This window comes from Centroberyx gerrardi, chromosome 18 (genome assembly GCF_048128805.1).
Source record: "Centroberyx gerrardi isolate f3 chromosome 18, fCenGer3.hap1.cur.20231027, whole genome shotgun sequence".
In the NCBI taxonomy this organism is placed as follows: Eukaryota; Metazoa; Chordata; class Actinopteri; order Beryciformes; family Berycidae; genus Centroberyx; species Centroberyx gerrardi.
The window spans coordinates 15717743-15735228 of record NC_136014.1 but is presented as its reverse complement, the minus strand read 5'-3'; the positions used below and the strand labels follow the sequence as shown (position 1 = coordinate 15735228).

The following is a 17486-nucleotide window of genomic DNA, read 5'->3' as shown; positions in this document are numbered from 1 at the left end:
CACCTGCAACAGCCATGATGTCAGTGACCTTTCTTTCCACACAAGTGGCGCTCTGAGCTTGCGACTGCCTGGATATTCGTGTACTCATATCAGTCTGAGTCTGTGGATTCTGGCTCAGAGCTGATTTCATCTGCTGAAGACAACGCAGTTACTAGTATTGCATCTCAGTGAACTGAACATCCGAACATTACACTAATCTACTCATCTTTGTTGTCCATCTTTTCTTTGCCATTTCTCCCTCTACAGATTGTAAAGAGAGGACACTGATGACTTACGCTTCAGTGCATGATCTCACACACACACACACACACACACACACACCACGTGTTGAGGGCGGTAATGCATTAAGTTTGGGTCTCCAACAACAGTTAAATCACAAATAAAGAAGAAGCAGTGTGTACATTGTTAACAGTGAAACTGAGGGTTGTTGGTAGTTTATTGGGACACAAACATTGACAATACAGTCAACAGAACAATGACAAACATAATGGAAAACACAAAGGTAGTTACAGCACCCATTGATAAGGTTCCTCTCTGCTACAGACTGTGGCCTACGCTGAATGACATAACGTACTTTCAGCTGCATTTGGATTACTTTTCCTTCCAAATCCAGAGAACATGAAATGAACAATTTCTCTTGAAGGCAATGAGATGTCAGTTGTGTCTATTTGTGTCTAATCTGATGCCAAAATGACCTTTCTTTTATTCAGACATGCGTCTGAATAACTCAAAAAGCAATCCTCCATTAATGAAAAAACATCTGTAATCAGATTATTCAGTGTGTGTGTGTGTGTGTGTGTGTGTGTGTGTGTGTGTGTGTGTGTGTGTGTGTGTTTGTATGTGTCTCAGCAGCCAGTAGTCATTCCAGCTATGATAGAGAGGAAGGTGGTTGAGGCGAAGCCGGGATTCAGTAAGACCTGCTCCAGCAGAGCTCTGCCTTTCTCTCTGGTGGCCACTGAACACATGGCGCCACGCCACATACGCACCAGTGATCCACCTAGGAAAAGGCACACATTTTAATCATTAATAGCCTAATAATGCTCTAAAAATAACCCTTTCTCTCTAGCATCATGCTAAAGGCCTATGTTGGCCTGTTGTTACATATTGGCCATTCATGTGGTTTGATGCTGATATAACGGAGGTTCCTGGAGCTTCATAAAAAAACTCTGTGAAAGCGCCAACGAAATTAGATTTTCTTTGCACAAATTGCTCATTAATGCTTTGGTAAATTAACTCTGCCATTGAATAGGTGCACTGGCTGCCAATCCACCTAAAATAATTTCATTTGTATTGGTTTCAGTGGAGATTTTACTGTCACTTGATGGTGTAAATACTATTTCAGAGACTTTTCCACCCTGTCGAGAATAAAATTCTGGGGGAAACACTGAATTCTTATACTTTTTTAGGGGAATTTATTGGGCAAGAAAATGATCACATTTTGAATATTGACCATATTCACGATCGACACAAAATATCAATAGAAAAACATTGGTATTGGTACAAGCAGCTATATAGGACACTATATAGGAGCTATATAGGCTGTATATCGATCGAACAAACCCTACTGTGTGTGTGTGTGTGTGTATGTGTGTGTGTCCTACCCAATAGACTGTTAATGTTTCTCATCCAGGAGAAGATTGACAGTGTGTGGTTCTCCTCCTGGCTCAGATCAGCGATGTTAGGTGGTTCGTCTCCCTCCTACACAGATAGATAAGAGGGAGGTCATCCGAATGTGATAGATAGATAGATAGATAGGCAGATAGATAGATAGATGGAGGTCTATGTATACCTTTAAAACTCGGCTTGGCAGAGGAGTCATGAACTGCACAGAGTTTTGGATGTTGGACTGGAAGTGCGCGGCTGCTATGTATTCTGCTGAGTTCATCCAGCTGTTGGCGAACGACACTTCAGGAGCCGAGTAGTGGCTCTGTCTGCAGGAGAAGAGAGGAGGGGAGACAGAAGAGGAGAGAGGGAAAGGAGGAGAGAAGTTGTTTACATAGATAGATAGATAGACAGATAGACAGATAGATAGATAGATAGATAGATAGATAGATACCTGGCGTTGCATGCTGCAGAGGCATACATCGAGGATTGTTGGGCAGCCCAGAACAGACCGAGGATACTGTCTTTCTTCTCAAGATCAGACTGAGGGGAATCAGCAGCAGCCTTCAGACCCTTTAGACACACACATATACACAGAAACACACACACACACACACACACACACACACACACAGACATGGTCAAAACAGCAAAAATCATGGTATCTGACTTGCAGTATGTTTGTGTGCACACTAGGGGGTTATATCTCTATGTCAGCTACTCAAATACTAGTCAATTAAAAACACTAATGTATTTGTATTTGTGCGTGTGTGTGTGTGTGTGTGTGCACGCTTGTGTGTGTGTGTGTGTGTGTGTGTGTGTATGTGTGTGTGTGTGTGTGTGTGTGTACCTGGAAGAAAGCATCCCACTTAGCCATGGGATCAGGGAAGCGAGTAGCACAGTCAGTATAGGTGGTGCAATAGTCCTCGACACCCACAGGCACCTGCATCTGGACCTAATAATAATAACAATCATCATCATCATCATCATCATCTTCATCACTGCCATCATCATCTGCTAACTGCAATGCGGACAAGATGAAGAAAAGACGCTCAAAGCTTTAGTCTGAGTGAAGATCTGGTGAAGACAAAGCTATTATCTAACAATATTGCAAGGTGGAATATTTGAGTTGTGTTTTTATAGCCTTTATTTACCACCTTGCTACATTGGATGGAGTGATGTGAAGTGTATTGTAGTTTCCACGTTTGGAAGTGAAGGCAAGAAAACAACAGCTACAAAAAATATCCCATGAGTGCAGCTATGAGAATAATTTCCAGCCTCAATTCCAGTTTGAGACAAATTGCTAATGTCCACTAAAACTGTTTTCACAAGTACCTGAGTTCCTTCTCCCATAAAGCCTTGCTGTGCGGCAGACAGGAAGGGCAACACAGAGACAAAGTAGTTCACACCTGGAGGAGAGAGAAATAGCATTAGTGGTCTGTGTGTGTGTGTGTGTGTATGTGTGTTTAAGTGTGTGTGTGTGTGTGTATCTTACTTACATCCCCACCAGCTCTGAGTAGAGATGCACATAGTATCTCCTGTTTGCATTCCGCAGGTTGTGGCAGCAGTCGGGTCAACCAGACGACCTACAAACACAACACATTACATGACATCATCGATCGGTACCTATAGATGGACAGCATTGTTACTGATGAAATAAAGTAAATAATTGTTGTCCTACCTGAAGTCAGCTCCCATCCCAGCTGCAGTGGCAGTCCCCAAATGGGACTGTCTGTGGCGTTCGTCCCCATGGTTCCCATAAACGGGTCAGTAGCAGCGATGATCAGCCGGTAGAGGCTCATTCGGTGGAGGTAGTGCCAGGGGTCGGGATTGAGGACGCCATCCTGGTTGGGCAGGTCGGTCAGCTGGGCGGCCGTTTGCTGCCACAGGATCGGGAAACCGTTCTCTAAGATTACGGCAGAGCTGGTGAGAGACACCGCGCATGCAAGGAGGAGGCACAGGCCCAACGGACGCAGCATGGTTGGAAAGTCGGGACGGAGACTGCAAAGTCAGATGGAGAGGAGTCAGGAGAGTGTAACCTGGACTGAGGGTCACCTCAAAATCCCGTGGCTTATGTACTCTTGGGTCACATTCAAATGTTCATCTCACACACCATGTGACGTGGTGCAGTGGACCCTCAATGACAGACAGATAAGAGAATGCGTGGACACAGGGCAAAATACAATCCAAATACTCAGAAAGAGAAACTCACCCACACCCACCCACACACCTACACACACACAGAATCAAAGAGAGCTTTAAATACAGTAGGGACGGGACAATAGGGACAATAGGGACGGATAAACAGAAAAGAGCAATCAATCAATTCAAGAAGTGGATTTTCTTGACAAACCTCTCATGTGACAAACCTTTCATGAATCATCCAACATATGAAATTACAAATAAGATCATGTTCTATCATTAGCACACTGAATTTATATTTTGAATTGACTGAAACTCACTTGACCCCTGCCTATGAATTGACCGAAAGTCACTTGAAAAAAGTTCTAAAGCATGTAACCCAAAGGGACCATCAGCAGTGAAAAACAGAGGTAAAGCCACATTCGGGCACCAGCAACCAGCCAATAAATAACCACTGTGTACTGTTATCCAACAATCTGTGGAAGAGGTGAAGCGGTGTCCTGGTTTTCAGGAACCTAAAGTTCAATAACCCAGGGTCAGGACCTCATATTGCTGAACCAGAAACCTGTGGACTTAGGGAAATCGGTCCATGTGACTCTCATCATACTACACAATCATCTATTAAAGTTATATAACAAAACCAGAACAAAATGAGGCCCATTGATCGGAGACAACGTGCAGGCCGTATTTTTTGCAAAGGCTATATGGTTGGTCCTATGGCCTGAGGCAGCATAGATAATGGATGTATCACATGCTGATGCATCAAGAGTCCCACAGATGGACCATGGACATTGCATCAGTGATTTGATTAACCTGGCTAAACTTCTATTTGTTGACACAGAGTTCAGCCAGATTTACACAGTAGACAGTAGAAGTCCAGTAAAGTTATCGAACTGCTGATCAAAAGGCAGTTTAGAGTCAGCACTGACATACGAGTATCCTTTTAAATCCCTTGTTGTGCATTTGCATTCCAGTGTTTCCCTCATAAATCTGTCTTGGGTGGTGGGAAGGAAAGAGCATTGGACTATTTGAAAATTTTGACCTTTGAGTTTACAGTGGCAGCAGGAGACTGGGGTAAATCACTGCTCAGTGCTTTTTGGGGGAGACACTAAACCTACCCAAGGTTTCTTTCTTTCTTTGTTTCTTTTCTGGCTTAGAATCTGGGTTAACAATACTACTACTACTACTACTACTACTATTAATCATCATCATCATCATCATCATCATCACCATCATCATTATTTGTTTGTTTGTCTGTTTTTCTTATTCATGAGGGGCGACTGGGATTTAAATGACTTCACTTACATGGTGTAAAAACAGAAATTTCAACCAAAAACGTAAAAAAAATAAAATAAAATAAAAAAAAAAATCATCATCATCATCATCACCCATAATAATCATCCTCCGAATATAAACACCTCGACTGCAACTGACATTATCCACGAATGATTAATCCTGTGCAAATAATTGCACTTCTCTTTTTGATCTGATACTGCCACAATGCTTTTGCTTTTACCCAAGCCGTCATGTGACTTGGGAGCGAGAGAAAATCAGGAAACGCGTCGCTGCTGCAAGTCACAAGGAAGGTAAAACCAAACTTTCCCAGCGCCGAATCGAACATTTACAAAAGATTAACAATCCTGATTCAGTAGGGTGCATGATGTTGTCACGCCGTTTGAGACTCGGGGAGGAAGAATGAGGAAAATGCATTTGTTCTCCAAAAAAACCGAGAGAGAGAGATTTTGAAATTGTGCTGCGACTTTGATTGTAACTTAGCTGTGACTTCTGCACCTGCGGCATAATTGAGTTAATAGTGGAATAAAGCTCATATCTAAACACCGTGTTAGTTTAATAACAAGTAATAACAAATAACAGAAGTTGTATAATAAGTGAATGGTGACCTCTATGCATTCTCCTTCTAGTCAAAGTAAAGCGAACGTGATTTCCGCGTTTCTCTCGCTCGCAGTTACTGTAGAGAGAGAGAGACAGAGAGAGAGAGAGACTTGTAGCAAATTTGTGTTTACTAATAGGGAAAGTATGATTTGTCAACAAAATGTCCAGCTTTGTTGACCATAAAATCAACAGAATTCAACCCGTCCCCAGAGAAATAACACATGGGTCGGATAGCCTCAGTTTGTAATCTTCTGTAGCAGCTGGTCATTTGCATACTGGACTTGGGTTCAGTCATCCTACCAACCCAGGAAGTCGATTTTCATGAATTCAAATACTGAAGAACATCTGCAAGGGGAGGATGTTATATTCAACCTTCTTACCTCGAGCTTGTTAGAAAAGAAACTGAACGCTCTATCATTAGCAAATGAATTACAAATTGATTGACTTGACAGTGGACTGACCCCAGCCTTGTGTTGCACACATGTCAAAAAACTAATTTAGCTCTAGTCAAACTTGCCAGACTGTCTGGCTTGCCAGCTAGACTGATTGGTGTCTGGTTGATTTATGTTTTCTTATCTAGAGCAAATGACAATGAGTGAGCAGATAGGGGTGTCTGTCAGTTTCTTGCTGGCAGACATGGCTGTCTCACCACTCGGCCAGTTAAGAAAGAAGAAGAAAGAACAAACAAACAAACTGTACCGGAGCCCGACGTTCCTGACTGCCTGACTCATTAATTAATTAACTAACAGACGGTGTTTTTGTGTGTTTTCATAGCTCTCCACCATGGCCTACCAGGCTGGGTATCCAGAGGAGCCCAGCGCTCTGGCTCAGAACATCAGCTCCAATATCCACAAGCTGACGCTGCTGAGTAATACACACACACACACACACACAAACACACACACCATCAGCTCCATCATCCACAAGAGTACACTGCTGAGTAATACAGGCATAATGACACACATTAGCTCCAGTATACACAAACAAAATCGTAATGGACATATGGACAGTTTTGTTTGGCGAGACAGATCGCAGTATGAATGTGTGCCATCTTCCTCTCTCTCTCTCTCTCTCTCTCCCTCACCAGCCTCCGAGCTGCAGAGAGGAGTGTCCCAGCTGGGAACAGAGCAGGACAGCAGCCAGCTACGACAGACGCTGTGAGTTACGGGGTGGGGGGGTGAGGGGGGGGGGGGGGGGGGGGGGGGTTGTTGTCCACCAGTCAAAGCACTTGGTTGATCCAAGAATCCATCATCCACTTTAACTATTTTTAAAGTTGAAAAATGTTATATTGAAACATGCATGTGCCAGATTAAATTATAAACATGATTGAAGCTTCTTAGAAGAGAAAAGAACCTCCACATGATGGTGAGTTACCTGCCAGAAGTGGCTGCTAGGGTAGACAAACTTACTAGCCATGGCAGGTGGCTGGTGTACATTTTCCCACCTGGTATGTATCTGACTATTCACTCCGAGTGTCTCCGTTAGGAACAGGTTGGGGCACTAGCGATGCCAATATCTGGGAGTTTTATAGGGTTTGGTCATATGGTTTACATTTGGTTTTTAAAAAGGAGTTGCAGTGCTTTGATCAAAACCAAAAAAATGTACAACTGTGTGTGACTGTGTGTGTGTGTTTGGTCAGACAAATTGCCTGCTAATCAGTTTCACTGCAAGTAGAGTCCCAAGATATTCATCTGTCTCTGTCATTGATCTGTCAGTCTATCAGTCTATCTGTGCTTTATCCGTTTAGAAAGGATTCAGCCTGTATTGTTGGGTGACGTCGTTTTGTCTTTGGATACCAGGCAACAGAAACAGCAGCAGAGCAACCAGCTGGCCAAGGAGACGGACCGACTGATCAAGGTGTTCAGCTCCCTGCCTGTTGGCCCTGATCAGGTACTAAACTCTTCACTAAACTCCTCCATAACTACCATAACTGTAACTCTTATTAGCCAAACTGGTTGATCGATCAACATAATCCCCTCCCTGCTTGTTAATACTGATTAGGTACCACAGACCAGACTATAACTAAACCAAACAAGCCCTAACCCGTTAACTCTAACTCTCTAACTTTAGAGCCAACTCTCTTAATATTTTATTGTGTGTCTTTTAGCGACAGAGAAAGCTGCAGAAGGAGCGTCTGGTGAATGACTTCTCCAGCGCCCTGAACAGCTTCCAGAAGACCCAGCGCCAGGTGGCCGACAAAGAGAGAGAGTTTGTGGCCCGAGTCAGAGCCAGCTCCAGGGTATCGGTGAGTAACCGATCACGAGTTTTGGTATCAGTGAGTTGCCAATGATGTCAGAAGGGTAGGAGCAGTCCAGTGGGTGATTAGCCAATGATGAGACGAGATATCAGTGAGCGGCCAGTGATGTGTGAATGTTCCAGTGAGTGATTAGCCAATGACATGACAAGATATTAGTGAGTTGCCAATGATGTGAGAATATACTGTACCAGCGTCGAACAGCTATCGTCAGGTCGTCCAATAGATCTTCAATGGAATTCAAGTCTTTCAAGATTCAAGATACGGGTTTTGCTGAAGGATTAGCCTGTATGTGGTCCCATTCATTGTTCCCTCTATCCTTGCGAGTCTCCTAGTCCCTACCGCTGAAAAGGGATGCAGGGATGGTGTTAGATCGATTATGAGCTGTGCCCAGTTCCCAGAAGAGTTCAGTTTTTGTTTCATCAGACCACAGAATCTTTTGTGTCATGCTCTCAGAGTCTTTCACATGCTCTTTTCAAACTCCAGGCCTGCTGTCATGTGCCTGTTTTTCCAGGAGTGGCTTCCACCTGGCCATACAGAGTTTCTTCCTCAGTTGTTCAGTTTGGTTGGACAACCAGCTCTAGGAAGAGTCTGGGTAGTTCCATATTTTTTCCGTGTCCTAAGGATGGAGCTCTTGTGATCTCCCAACTCTTTGGAAGTTGTTTTATACTCTTTGCCCAGATTTATGCCTCCTCACAATTCTGTCTCTGAACTCTACAGACACTGACAGTAGAGTTTATATAGACATGCATGTTTCGCTTTAAAGCAATCAGTGACATTGGCCACAGCTGGACTCAAACCAAGTTGTGGAGATATCTCAACTATCCTGTTCCACGACAATACATTTTTGTTTATTTCTACACTTGGATCAGGGAGAGATGCAGTTGTGAAAAGACTGTGTTTTTGTTGTTGGTTTCTCATAGATTTCCCAAGTTAAATTAAATGAAACCAGCAAATATAAGTAACCTAAAAAGTATTTTATTCATTTTTATTGGAATTGAAAGTTTACAAAGAAAGGTTTACAAGATATTCTTCTCACAGCAGCACTCTGTCACGGTCCCTTTGCGACTGTTTAGATAGTGTTTCCCTCAGGAGCGGCTGCTTGGCAACTCTGTTCCCTCCCCACTTATCTCCCTACACAGAGAACTACCTGTATCTGCTCCGTTCACGCTGATAAGCAGGAACAGTTCCTTACTGCTTTGAATACTTGGGCAGTAACACACACTGAATGTACAAAATATTAGAAACATCATCCTGATACTGAGTTGCAGCCCTTTTTGCACAATCCACATCTCAATCGTCTCAAAGGTTAAAAATCCTTCTCTACCTCGTCTGCTTCTCTTTATCTACATCTCCTCATTTGTTATTGGTATAGATTTAATAAGGGAAATCAATAAGAGAATATAGCCACAAGCGGCGACAGACAGATAGACAAAACATTACAGAAGGCAGAAAGACACACACAAAAATTGACATGTTGTGAAGATCGAACATGCAATCTAACACCGGCTTTTGTGTTGGCCCGTGACTTCTGTCAAGTTAATCTTTTCATTACAGCCACATTGCTGGAGTTGTTCACAACGGCCAAACTTTCTATTACTTGTCCTTAATGACTAACGACTTTGGAAAGGACAAGTCTGGATTTGATCCCACAATCTTCCACATGAAAGGCTGATGCTTTACCTACTGAGCCAAACGCCTGTTTAGTGAGGAGAAACTAACTAAAGGGAGAAGTACTGTGATACTGCAGCCTATGATTGACAGACTGACAGTGCTAATCACTTTATAGAACATTATAGTGCTCTCCATTAACGAATAAAAGAATACTAAGTCACATGGGCCAGAAAACTGCTGCTGCACTGCTCTCTGTGGGTTGAAAGGTCTGGTCACACCCCAATCAGTGATGACATTCAGGTATTTTGCCATTGACAAATGATGTCAAACACCTGCTTTGAGTTTTCTGCACTGTGTGATTTAGTGTTGATTTACTTTTCATGAAACTTCAAAATGGTCAAAGTCCATCAGGGACTTGAACTCACAACCTTGTGGTCCAAAGACCTGAGCTTAACCACTCTGTCAACTTCCACTTTGGTGTGTGCCTCAGTGGGGAAACAAAACAAAGGGACAAGTGATAGGTCACAGGTGCTAGTCCAACCCGTATTGAAAGCCTCAGAAAGAATATTCTAACTGTACTAGCGTGCCACATTAATCAATTTACACATGGCTTTACAGACATCATCTTGACAGTCCAGACATCAGTTGTATTTAGTTTGATGAAGATAGATCAAACTATCTTGAACATATCACATTGTCAATTTATCAAACTATTTGCAGCTGCACATTTCCATCTACTGTGCGCTCAGTTTTCAAGATATCATTATAATTTTTGGGCTGTTTACTAATTAAGGTATGACGATCAAAAATCAAAAATCATGTTGTTTTTTTCCTGTAATGTACCGTTTAGGAAGACAACACTGTGGGATCACAGTCAGTTTTTGCTATAAACAGAGGGGGGCGACGTCAGAATCGGGGGTAGGTACCAGTGTACGAAAGATTTATCTCACTTCAGCCGACATGTCCTGAAAATTTCAGCTCTCTAGGACATACGGCTGATTTTTAAGGAATTTTTCAAGTTGTGACCTTAATACCAATGAAGGTGGTGAATGATTTGGTTATTATGCAATAAGCCACGCCCACTTTCATCAATAATGACCAATTTTCATGGATCGACTTGGACATCATCCTAGAACGTGTAAAAATTTTCATAAAAATCTACGCAGTCAATTATGAGATATGAACTTTTTGCATTTGTAGCGCCCACTAGTGGTACAGCTCAAAATGCTTTTGTGGGTGTGTTCACGCAACACTTCTCAACATGTGTTTCAAATTTTGGCTTGATTAGATGAATGGTTAATGAGTTATGGCCAATTTAGTGTTATGGCGTGTTTCGTTAAAAGTTTATTGGTCGATAAAAGCCAAACCATTTGACCTATCAATAACCTTTATACAACTTTGAAAGAGGACGGTCCCAAGAATCTCCACACCAAGTTTGGATTTTTGAATTGGCTGAATGGCCTAGGAGGAGTTGCGAAAAAAGTGTTTCTTAAATAATTCAAAATGGTGGACAATGCAATATGGTGGACATTGAAAGTGATATATTTTCAGTCTACGACACACGGTTCAGAAGTTATTGGCCAAAATGTAAAGTTGCTTGTTATAGCGCCACCATCTGGCCAATGTGCATGGGCTGCCTTGCCTGAGTAGTGGTGGGCCATAGGAGCCCACCTGCCAAATATGGCTGCTGTAGGACTTATGGTTTCTGAGCTGCAGATACTTTTAGCGGAGAAAAAGAAAGAAAGAAAGAAGCAGAATAATTCCAGCAAATACAATATGTGCTGGGACCCCTAATAATGGATTTTACCTGAATTCACCTCATCAGTGTATGTCATGCAAAGTGTCCCCAATATGTTGCACATTTAGTGTATGTTGGCTTGGCAGCTAAAAAACAGTTTTATTTTCTGATAGGCCAACATGCATGAGTTTGTTAATATTGAACTATTCCGCCGATACTAGATTAGTTCTTAAATCAAATTATATTTAATGGACTGTGTGGGTATTATAGCTATGGGTGCTGTAGGTATTGTAGCACCTTGTTCCTATTGCATCATTGGCGTACCCATAGTCACTGTAAAGAATGTCCTTTTCAGTATTATTACTATAATAGATACCTTTACTAAGACCCCTAAATTTTCATTGACTTCAACAGGGAGGCCAGCCTGAGGACAGCTTTGGACATGCGCCCTCTCTACAAAGGTGGGTCAACTATTTCTGATCAATATTATCATTAGTAGTAGTAGTAGTAGTAGTACTGGAATCTTTATTCTAAAAATGTATTTTTTATTTTATTTATTATTATTATAATATACTGTATATTCATCAGAGATACCCAGGGTTTAGGAGCAGCATTTTTTCCACATTTGATCTTGGATATGATAATTATAACTATTCATATTGTACTTTATGTATATTTGAATCAAAGGAGAACAACAGTCAACTTTTGGAAATTCATACTATTCTTGAGATAATACCTGTTCGAAAACATAGTGTAACACATTGGCTTGTTTAGTTCTTGATATTACACATTTATACTATTGTACTGTCCTTCAGCTGCCCATAGTCATCCTCAGTCAACACATCCATAGTGAGCTATCATGTTGTGATTTTCCAGTCAGTGAAAAAAGCTTAAAGATGTAACAGAGTTTTGTCACTGACAGGACCGAAGGCGACACTCCTTCTTTTGTGAGAGGCAACATGTTGACTGTATGCTTCTTATTATCCTATTTTCATTGTTTTTTTCCAGTGGCTTGCAGACCCAAACTGAAACCTTCACTGCAGAGGATCTCCGTTATTTTTATGCTCCGCTGCCTTATTGAGTGTATTTCCATCCATATTTATAATCCCAGTGACCCCGAAGTGCAGGCTCAGGGGGAAGCTATCTCCCAGAGACCTGTCTCATTAGCATTTTGTTGTATTATTTATTGAAATATACTGTATGTCTGCTACTGCAGTGATGCCCAGGTGCTGGCTCAGGCTGAGGCCATCACTGAAGAGGACCTGAGGCTGATCCAGGAGAGAGAGTCGGCCATCAGGCAGCTGGAGGTACAAATACAAATCACACCAAAATCAGTATGGCCGCTAATACATGAATCATCAGCTTTGTGTTTTTGTGTTCACTCTTGATTAATGCAGAAGCGATTAGTCGATTAATCGATGAGCCGATCGACAGAAAATTAATTGATTATAATTTTGATAATCGATGAAGCGCTTTAGTCATTTATCAAGTAAAAATATCAAACATTTTCTGGTTACTGCTAAGATTTGCTTGCTTTTCTCAGTTTCATATAATTCTAAAATTAATACTTTTACCTTTTTACTTACTTAACTTTTAATTACTTTTGGCTGCTGGTCAGACTAGGTAAGCAATTTTACGACATCACTTTGGGATCTGGTACATGTTATAGATTGATCGATTACTGAAAAAATAATCAATAAATTAATTGATAATGAAAATAATCGTTAGTTGCAGCCCTACACTTGATATCACAGATATGAATGACATCATCAAGGACCCCTTATACACGAGTCACCTGTTTTGCTTTGTGTTCTTCTGTTCAGTCGGACATCACAGATATCAATGACATCTTCAAGGACCTGGGGATGATGGTGCATGAGCAGGGAGACATGATAGGTGAGCAGCGCAGACAGTCCACATACATTACCTATCTATTCCTCCCTTAATGTATATCTTTATAATAGAAACCTCTACCCACTCAGTATCTACACAGAGCCTGTCTAGAGTGTCAGTAGCAGTGATTCTCAACCTGGGGACCAGGATCCCCCACATGGTTGCAAGATGATTTTGAGGAGTTGTGATATGTTTTACAGAACGTGCAAAAGTATATTTCTGGTATGAAAATGTATCTTCATGTTTTTATGTCCCGCCACCATGCTACATGCGTGTCTGTCTGTCTGTCTGACACATTCTTGTGAACACAATAACTCAAAAAAATACATGATAGAAATGTCATATTTACACCACGGTTCCCCCGATAGAGTAGATGATCTGATTAGATTTTGGAGCACCTTGCTGCATAAATTAGCATATTCATGAGGAATAACAGATTTTCTTGGAACTACTGTAACTCCTTAATGCGTTAAAGTCACAATGAAACAGCATTTTGAGAGTGTCTTGCTTCCTTAATTTGAAGTGTGAACCAATGGGATATCAGTTGGGGAGAGAAGCACAGTTTTATTTGATGGGAAGGGCGGAGGGGTGGGGTTGTTCATAAATCTCTGGTAGTCTCCTGGTACACGATAAAGTCGCCAGGAAGCAACTTTTTTTTTCTTTTACTTCCTGGAAGTTTTCTAGGAAGTAAAAGAAATGAGATTTTGATCTAAAAATACAATAAAATACTTTTTTTTGGCTTGAATTGAGACTAGGTGACAGTTGAATGAATGAGCTTTTTTCATTTTCATTTCAGTGTGACTTTAAGATATAGACCTCCCCATGTGTTATGTGGAGATAGTTATGTTGACAGAAATATTTACTAGTTAATGCTTTGATTAGCTTAATTACCTCATTAGTATGCCTAATTATGTTCAATATATCACAGTGATTATGGTGGGACATCAGGCAGCTCAAGTGCCTCTTGTTAATCTTTGTGACAAATGAAACAGGTGATCCTATCTGCACTTCCTCACCCTGTCTGTCTACTCCTCTAATGAGCAGGCAGATGGGACTGTGTGGTGTTGAGTACTGCATGCTCCCCTTTCTGCCCACCTACACTGCACCTGTCTATATTTTAAAACTTGGTGTTTCTGTTTGTGTGTGTGTGTGTGTGTGTGTGTGTGTGTGTTTCTGTGTGCATTCTGCAGACAGTATAGAAGCCAATGTGGAGAATGCTGACATGAGCGTCCAGAGTGGCACGCAGCAGCTGGCACGGGCTGCAGACTACCAGGTAAAAAAAAACCCCACTGTATCAGAGGATGGAGAGGAGGATAAACAGAAGAGGGTGTTGAGGAAGAAATGGAAAAGTACCTATACTGAGCAACATTCCTATATCCTCCCTTAATGTGTAGTCTTTGTCCCATATTTACACCTTAAGTGCCTAAAACTCAAGAATACTGAATCTGCTTCACCATTATATGATTAAACTATAAAGTAACATCTTGTGTGTTTCTCACAGAGCTGTGAGCCTGGAATGTGCAAATGCCCAAATCTCATAGATAACATTGACCAAGTGGCCTTGGGAAAATAATAATAAACTTGTTGTCTTCTAGAAGAGGGTGGTCACCTCTTATTACACATCTCCTTAAGTGCTAAAACTATAATTGTCATTGGTTGTTCAGTCTTGTTTATATGACCTTATACTTATTATATTCTATCTGTATTAACATAATCATGATTCAACTCTATAAAACTCTGTGAAATCATCCAGAGTTTGAGTTTTTTGGCTCCCAACCTGCAGATTGAATAAACCTGTCAAACTGCCTGAGTTTATTTCCACAATATTAAGTGAGCATGTAAGAATGTTGCTTAGTGTAGGTACTTTTCCATTCCTTCCTCAACAAGAGGATGGATAGACACAAAGACAGGACAGACGGACTGGTTTCACTGTGCTCCTCCCAGGTTGCAGTGTGTGTGTGTGTGTGTGTGTGTGTATGACCTGCCCTCCTTCTGCAACTACTCCCTTATTTAACCAAGTTCTTAGTCAACTTGCTTGGGTAAATAAGGGTTAAGAGAAGATGGTACAGAGGAGAAGATAATAGAAAAAGCAGAGTGGGAAGGTGATCCAGGATGCGCCAAAACTGTGAGTCACTTAGAGTAAAACCATCAATCAGCCTGAGACAGACACACTGGGGGCAGCAGAGGTGACCAAAAACCCATCGCTTCATTAAAATTTGGATTGTTGTCCCTTGTACATATTTATTACTTGACTGCTTGTGGAAAAAAAACAACTGTTTTGTTCTTTCTTTTTTTTTTCTACCAGCGGAGCTCCCGTAAGAAGATATGCATCCTGATGATAGTGTTGGCTGTAGCTGCTGTTGTTATAGGACTCATCATCTGGGGTGCTGTCAAATGATGAAGGCTTCCTCCTCTTCCTCTCCTCCTCCTCCTCCTCCTCTCCCGTTGACTCACTATCTGGGGAGCTGACAAAGGCTACACTACCCCTCCCCTCCTCTGCAGCCTCCTCTTCTCATTCCCCTCATGTCGGGTGTCATTAAGAGAGTACGTTGTCTATCTGTCTCTTTCTTTCTACTTGATTGTATCGATTATTTTTTGTTTGTTTGTTTTTTGGGAAGGGGGGTTAAAAGCAGATTAATTTGACATAAGGTGAACTCAGAGCATCATGTGAAATCATTGTTATACACTGATTTTTTTTAACATACTGTATTCCTCAGTGTTAGGACCATACACTCCTTCACACACCGTGAAATCTAGCACTGGTAGCTTTTAATGAATTTGTTTTAATCAGTTGTTTAAATGAAATGTTTCTAGAGGGCTTAAAATCTGATTCAGGCATTAGAGGATGTAAGGAAAGCATGAGAAGGCTTTACTCTTCACCTGATTCTCAGAGGTGGGGATAAACAAAGTGTGGTGATGTCATGGAGGGAACGGTTACATAATATACCGCCAACATTTCTAGCTGTAATGAATCAGCAGCTTGGTGCCCACAGCTGAGCAAGAGCTGATTAACTTTCAAATCAATCACTTCAGATTTTAATAACGCTGCAGCTGCATTCGTAATTACCTCTTCTCCAGTTGGATATGAAAAGCCTGTCACACTGAAAGTTTTTTCAGCTGTTGAATTGTGAATAAAATACACTTCATGAATTGAAAGTAAATAGAACCCAGCCATGGTGCAACGTGGCCAAACTGGTTATTCTAATGCAGTGCTGTGTGTGAGGACAATACCCCCCTTTATTATCTATCAACCTGTGATCCTACACACTTTTAATGAATAAAAAATGATAATTAGTGAATTTCTATTCAAATGCATGGTCTTATATTCTCACGATAAATCAAGGAGTGGCCTCAATATCAATCCTAAATCTGTGGTCAGGACATTACACTCCTGTGTCTGTATCAGCCAATCATTCCATGTAATCAGGAGAGGAGCATGGTACATTACCTTGTTCAACAAATCACCTGCTGTATGTAGTCGTACCACCGATGATTACACACCAATTATGTAAGTACAATATGTAAATAGTGCAGGCCGGGGTCAAATAATACTCGCAATTATGTTTTATGGTTTGTTTTAGCCTACTTAGATACTTAATTACATAAAACTCAGTCAAAGTCGAAAGGCAATTTCCAATACTTTTGACAACTTATCTGAACTGTCCTGGTACGGTGAATCCAAACCATCCGGGGGTCCAAGTAGGTTAAAGAAAAACACTAAAAATTATGTGCCACTACTATTTGACCCAGGTGTGAATTCTGACCATGTGTATATATTTTTAATATTAAGAGTTTGTGCTGCCTAACATGTTCAGAATAAATCAGATGGATTAACTGAACCTGAAGTTCACAAATTATCTGATTTTTAACTATTTACTACTTAAAATACTTTTTGCATTTACTGTTCCAAAACTTCTTCCTCGGGAAATTTTCACTCTGAGAAAGGCCTTAAATGTTTGTGCATTGTTCTGCATGAAATAATATATTGAATTCAACATATTAAAAAATCCTAGATGCTGCTTGTTTGAGTATTGACTTTCTTTTATGATGGTCCACTGGTTCTTCATAGCAGAACAGTCACCTACACTGCATAAACAGGGTGAGAGTGATCATTTTACACAAGCTACAAAACAAATGGGAGGACAGAAAACAGATTGGCAGGTTACTGAGAGTCAATGACAGACACGTCTCTACATGTCATTTGATGCCTCTATTTGGGTGCAAGTGACTCCCATGTCGTCCAAGTTAACCTGTTCCTTCTGTTCCTTCCTTAGGCAGGAGTGTAATGGGACAATCAGTGCATTTCAGGTAAAATGGCTGGGCTCACTTTAAATTTCTTCAATTCAGGAA

The 17486-nt window shown here is 41.2% G+C and overlaps 2 protein-coding genes across 3 annotated transcripts; one reads left to right on the top strand and one right to left on the bottom strand.

The window, feature by feature from the left end:
• Positions 1-845: 845 nt before the first annotated feature.
• On the bottom strand, positions 846-3581 carry LOC139919059 (protein LEG1 homolog). Its single transcript, XM_071904720.2, has 8 exons — positions 3284-3581; positions 3102-3188; positions 2938-3011; positions 2453-2557; positions 2057-2175; positions 1790-1931; positions 1602-1698; positions 846-997 (listed from the first exon to the last, which is right to left on the bottom strand). Exons 1-8 carry the CDS (start codon positions 3579-3581, stop codon positions 846-848), a joined length of 1074 nt encoding a protein of 357 aa, XP_071760821.1.
• Positions 3582-5292: 1711 nt separating this feature from the next.
• Positions 5293-17148, top strand: stx7l (syntaxin 7-like). 2 transcript variants are annotated; one of them, XM_071903596.2, is made up of 10 exons: positions 5293-5330; positions 6412-6505; positions 6725-6794; positions 7437-7527; positions 7745-7882; positions 11658-11704; positions 12460-12550; positions 13067-13139; positions 14327-14409; positions 15442-17148. In XM_071903596.2, exons 2-10 carry the CDS (start codon positions 6421-6423, stop codon positions 15532-15534), a joined length of 771 nt encoding a protein of 256 aa, XP_071759697.1. In that variant the 5' UTR covers positions 5293-5330; positions 6412-6420; the 3' UTR covers positions 15535-17148. The 2 variants fall into 2 exon arrangements, with proteins under 2 accessions (XP_071759697.1, XP_071759626.1); XM_071903525.2 differs by having other exon boundaries at positions 11655-11704.
• Positions 17149-17486: the final 338 nt, after the last annotated feature.

Bases quoted from the DNA above. Each gene is read 5' to 3' on its own strand.
- LOC139919059 (XM_071904720.2), bottom strand. From the start codon at position 3,581: ATGCTGCGTCCGTTGGGCCTGTGCCTCCTCCTTGCATGCGCGGTGTCT. The intron at 2,176-2,452 runs GTACACACACAC...GTGTGTCTAAAG, and splicing joins AGTGGGATGCTTTCTTCCAG to GGTCTGAAGGCTGCTGCTGA. The intron at 1,699-1,789 runs GTATACATAGAC...CTATCTGTGTAG, and splicing joins TGCCAAGCCGAGTTTTAAAG to GAGGGAGACGAACCACCTAA.
- stx7l (XM_071903525.2), top strand. From the start codon at position 6,421: ATGGCCTACCAGGCTGGGTATCCAGAGGAGCCCAGCGCTCTGGCTCAG. The intron at 7,528-7,744 runs GTACTAAACTCT...TGTGTCTTTTAG, and splicing joins TGCCTGTTGGCCCTGATCAG to CGACAGAGAAAGCTGCAGAA. The intron at 12,551-13,066 runs GTACAAATACAA...TCTTCTGTTCAG, and splicing joins CGGCCATCAGGCAGCTGGAG to TCGGACATCACAGATATCAA.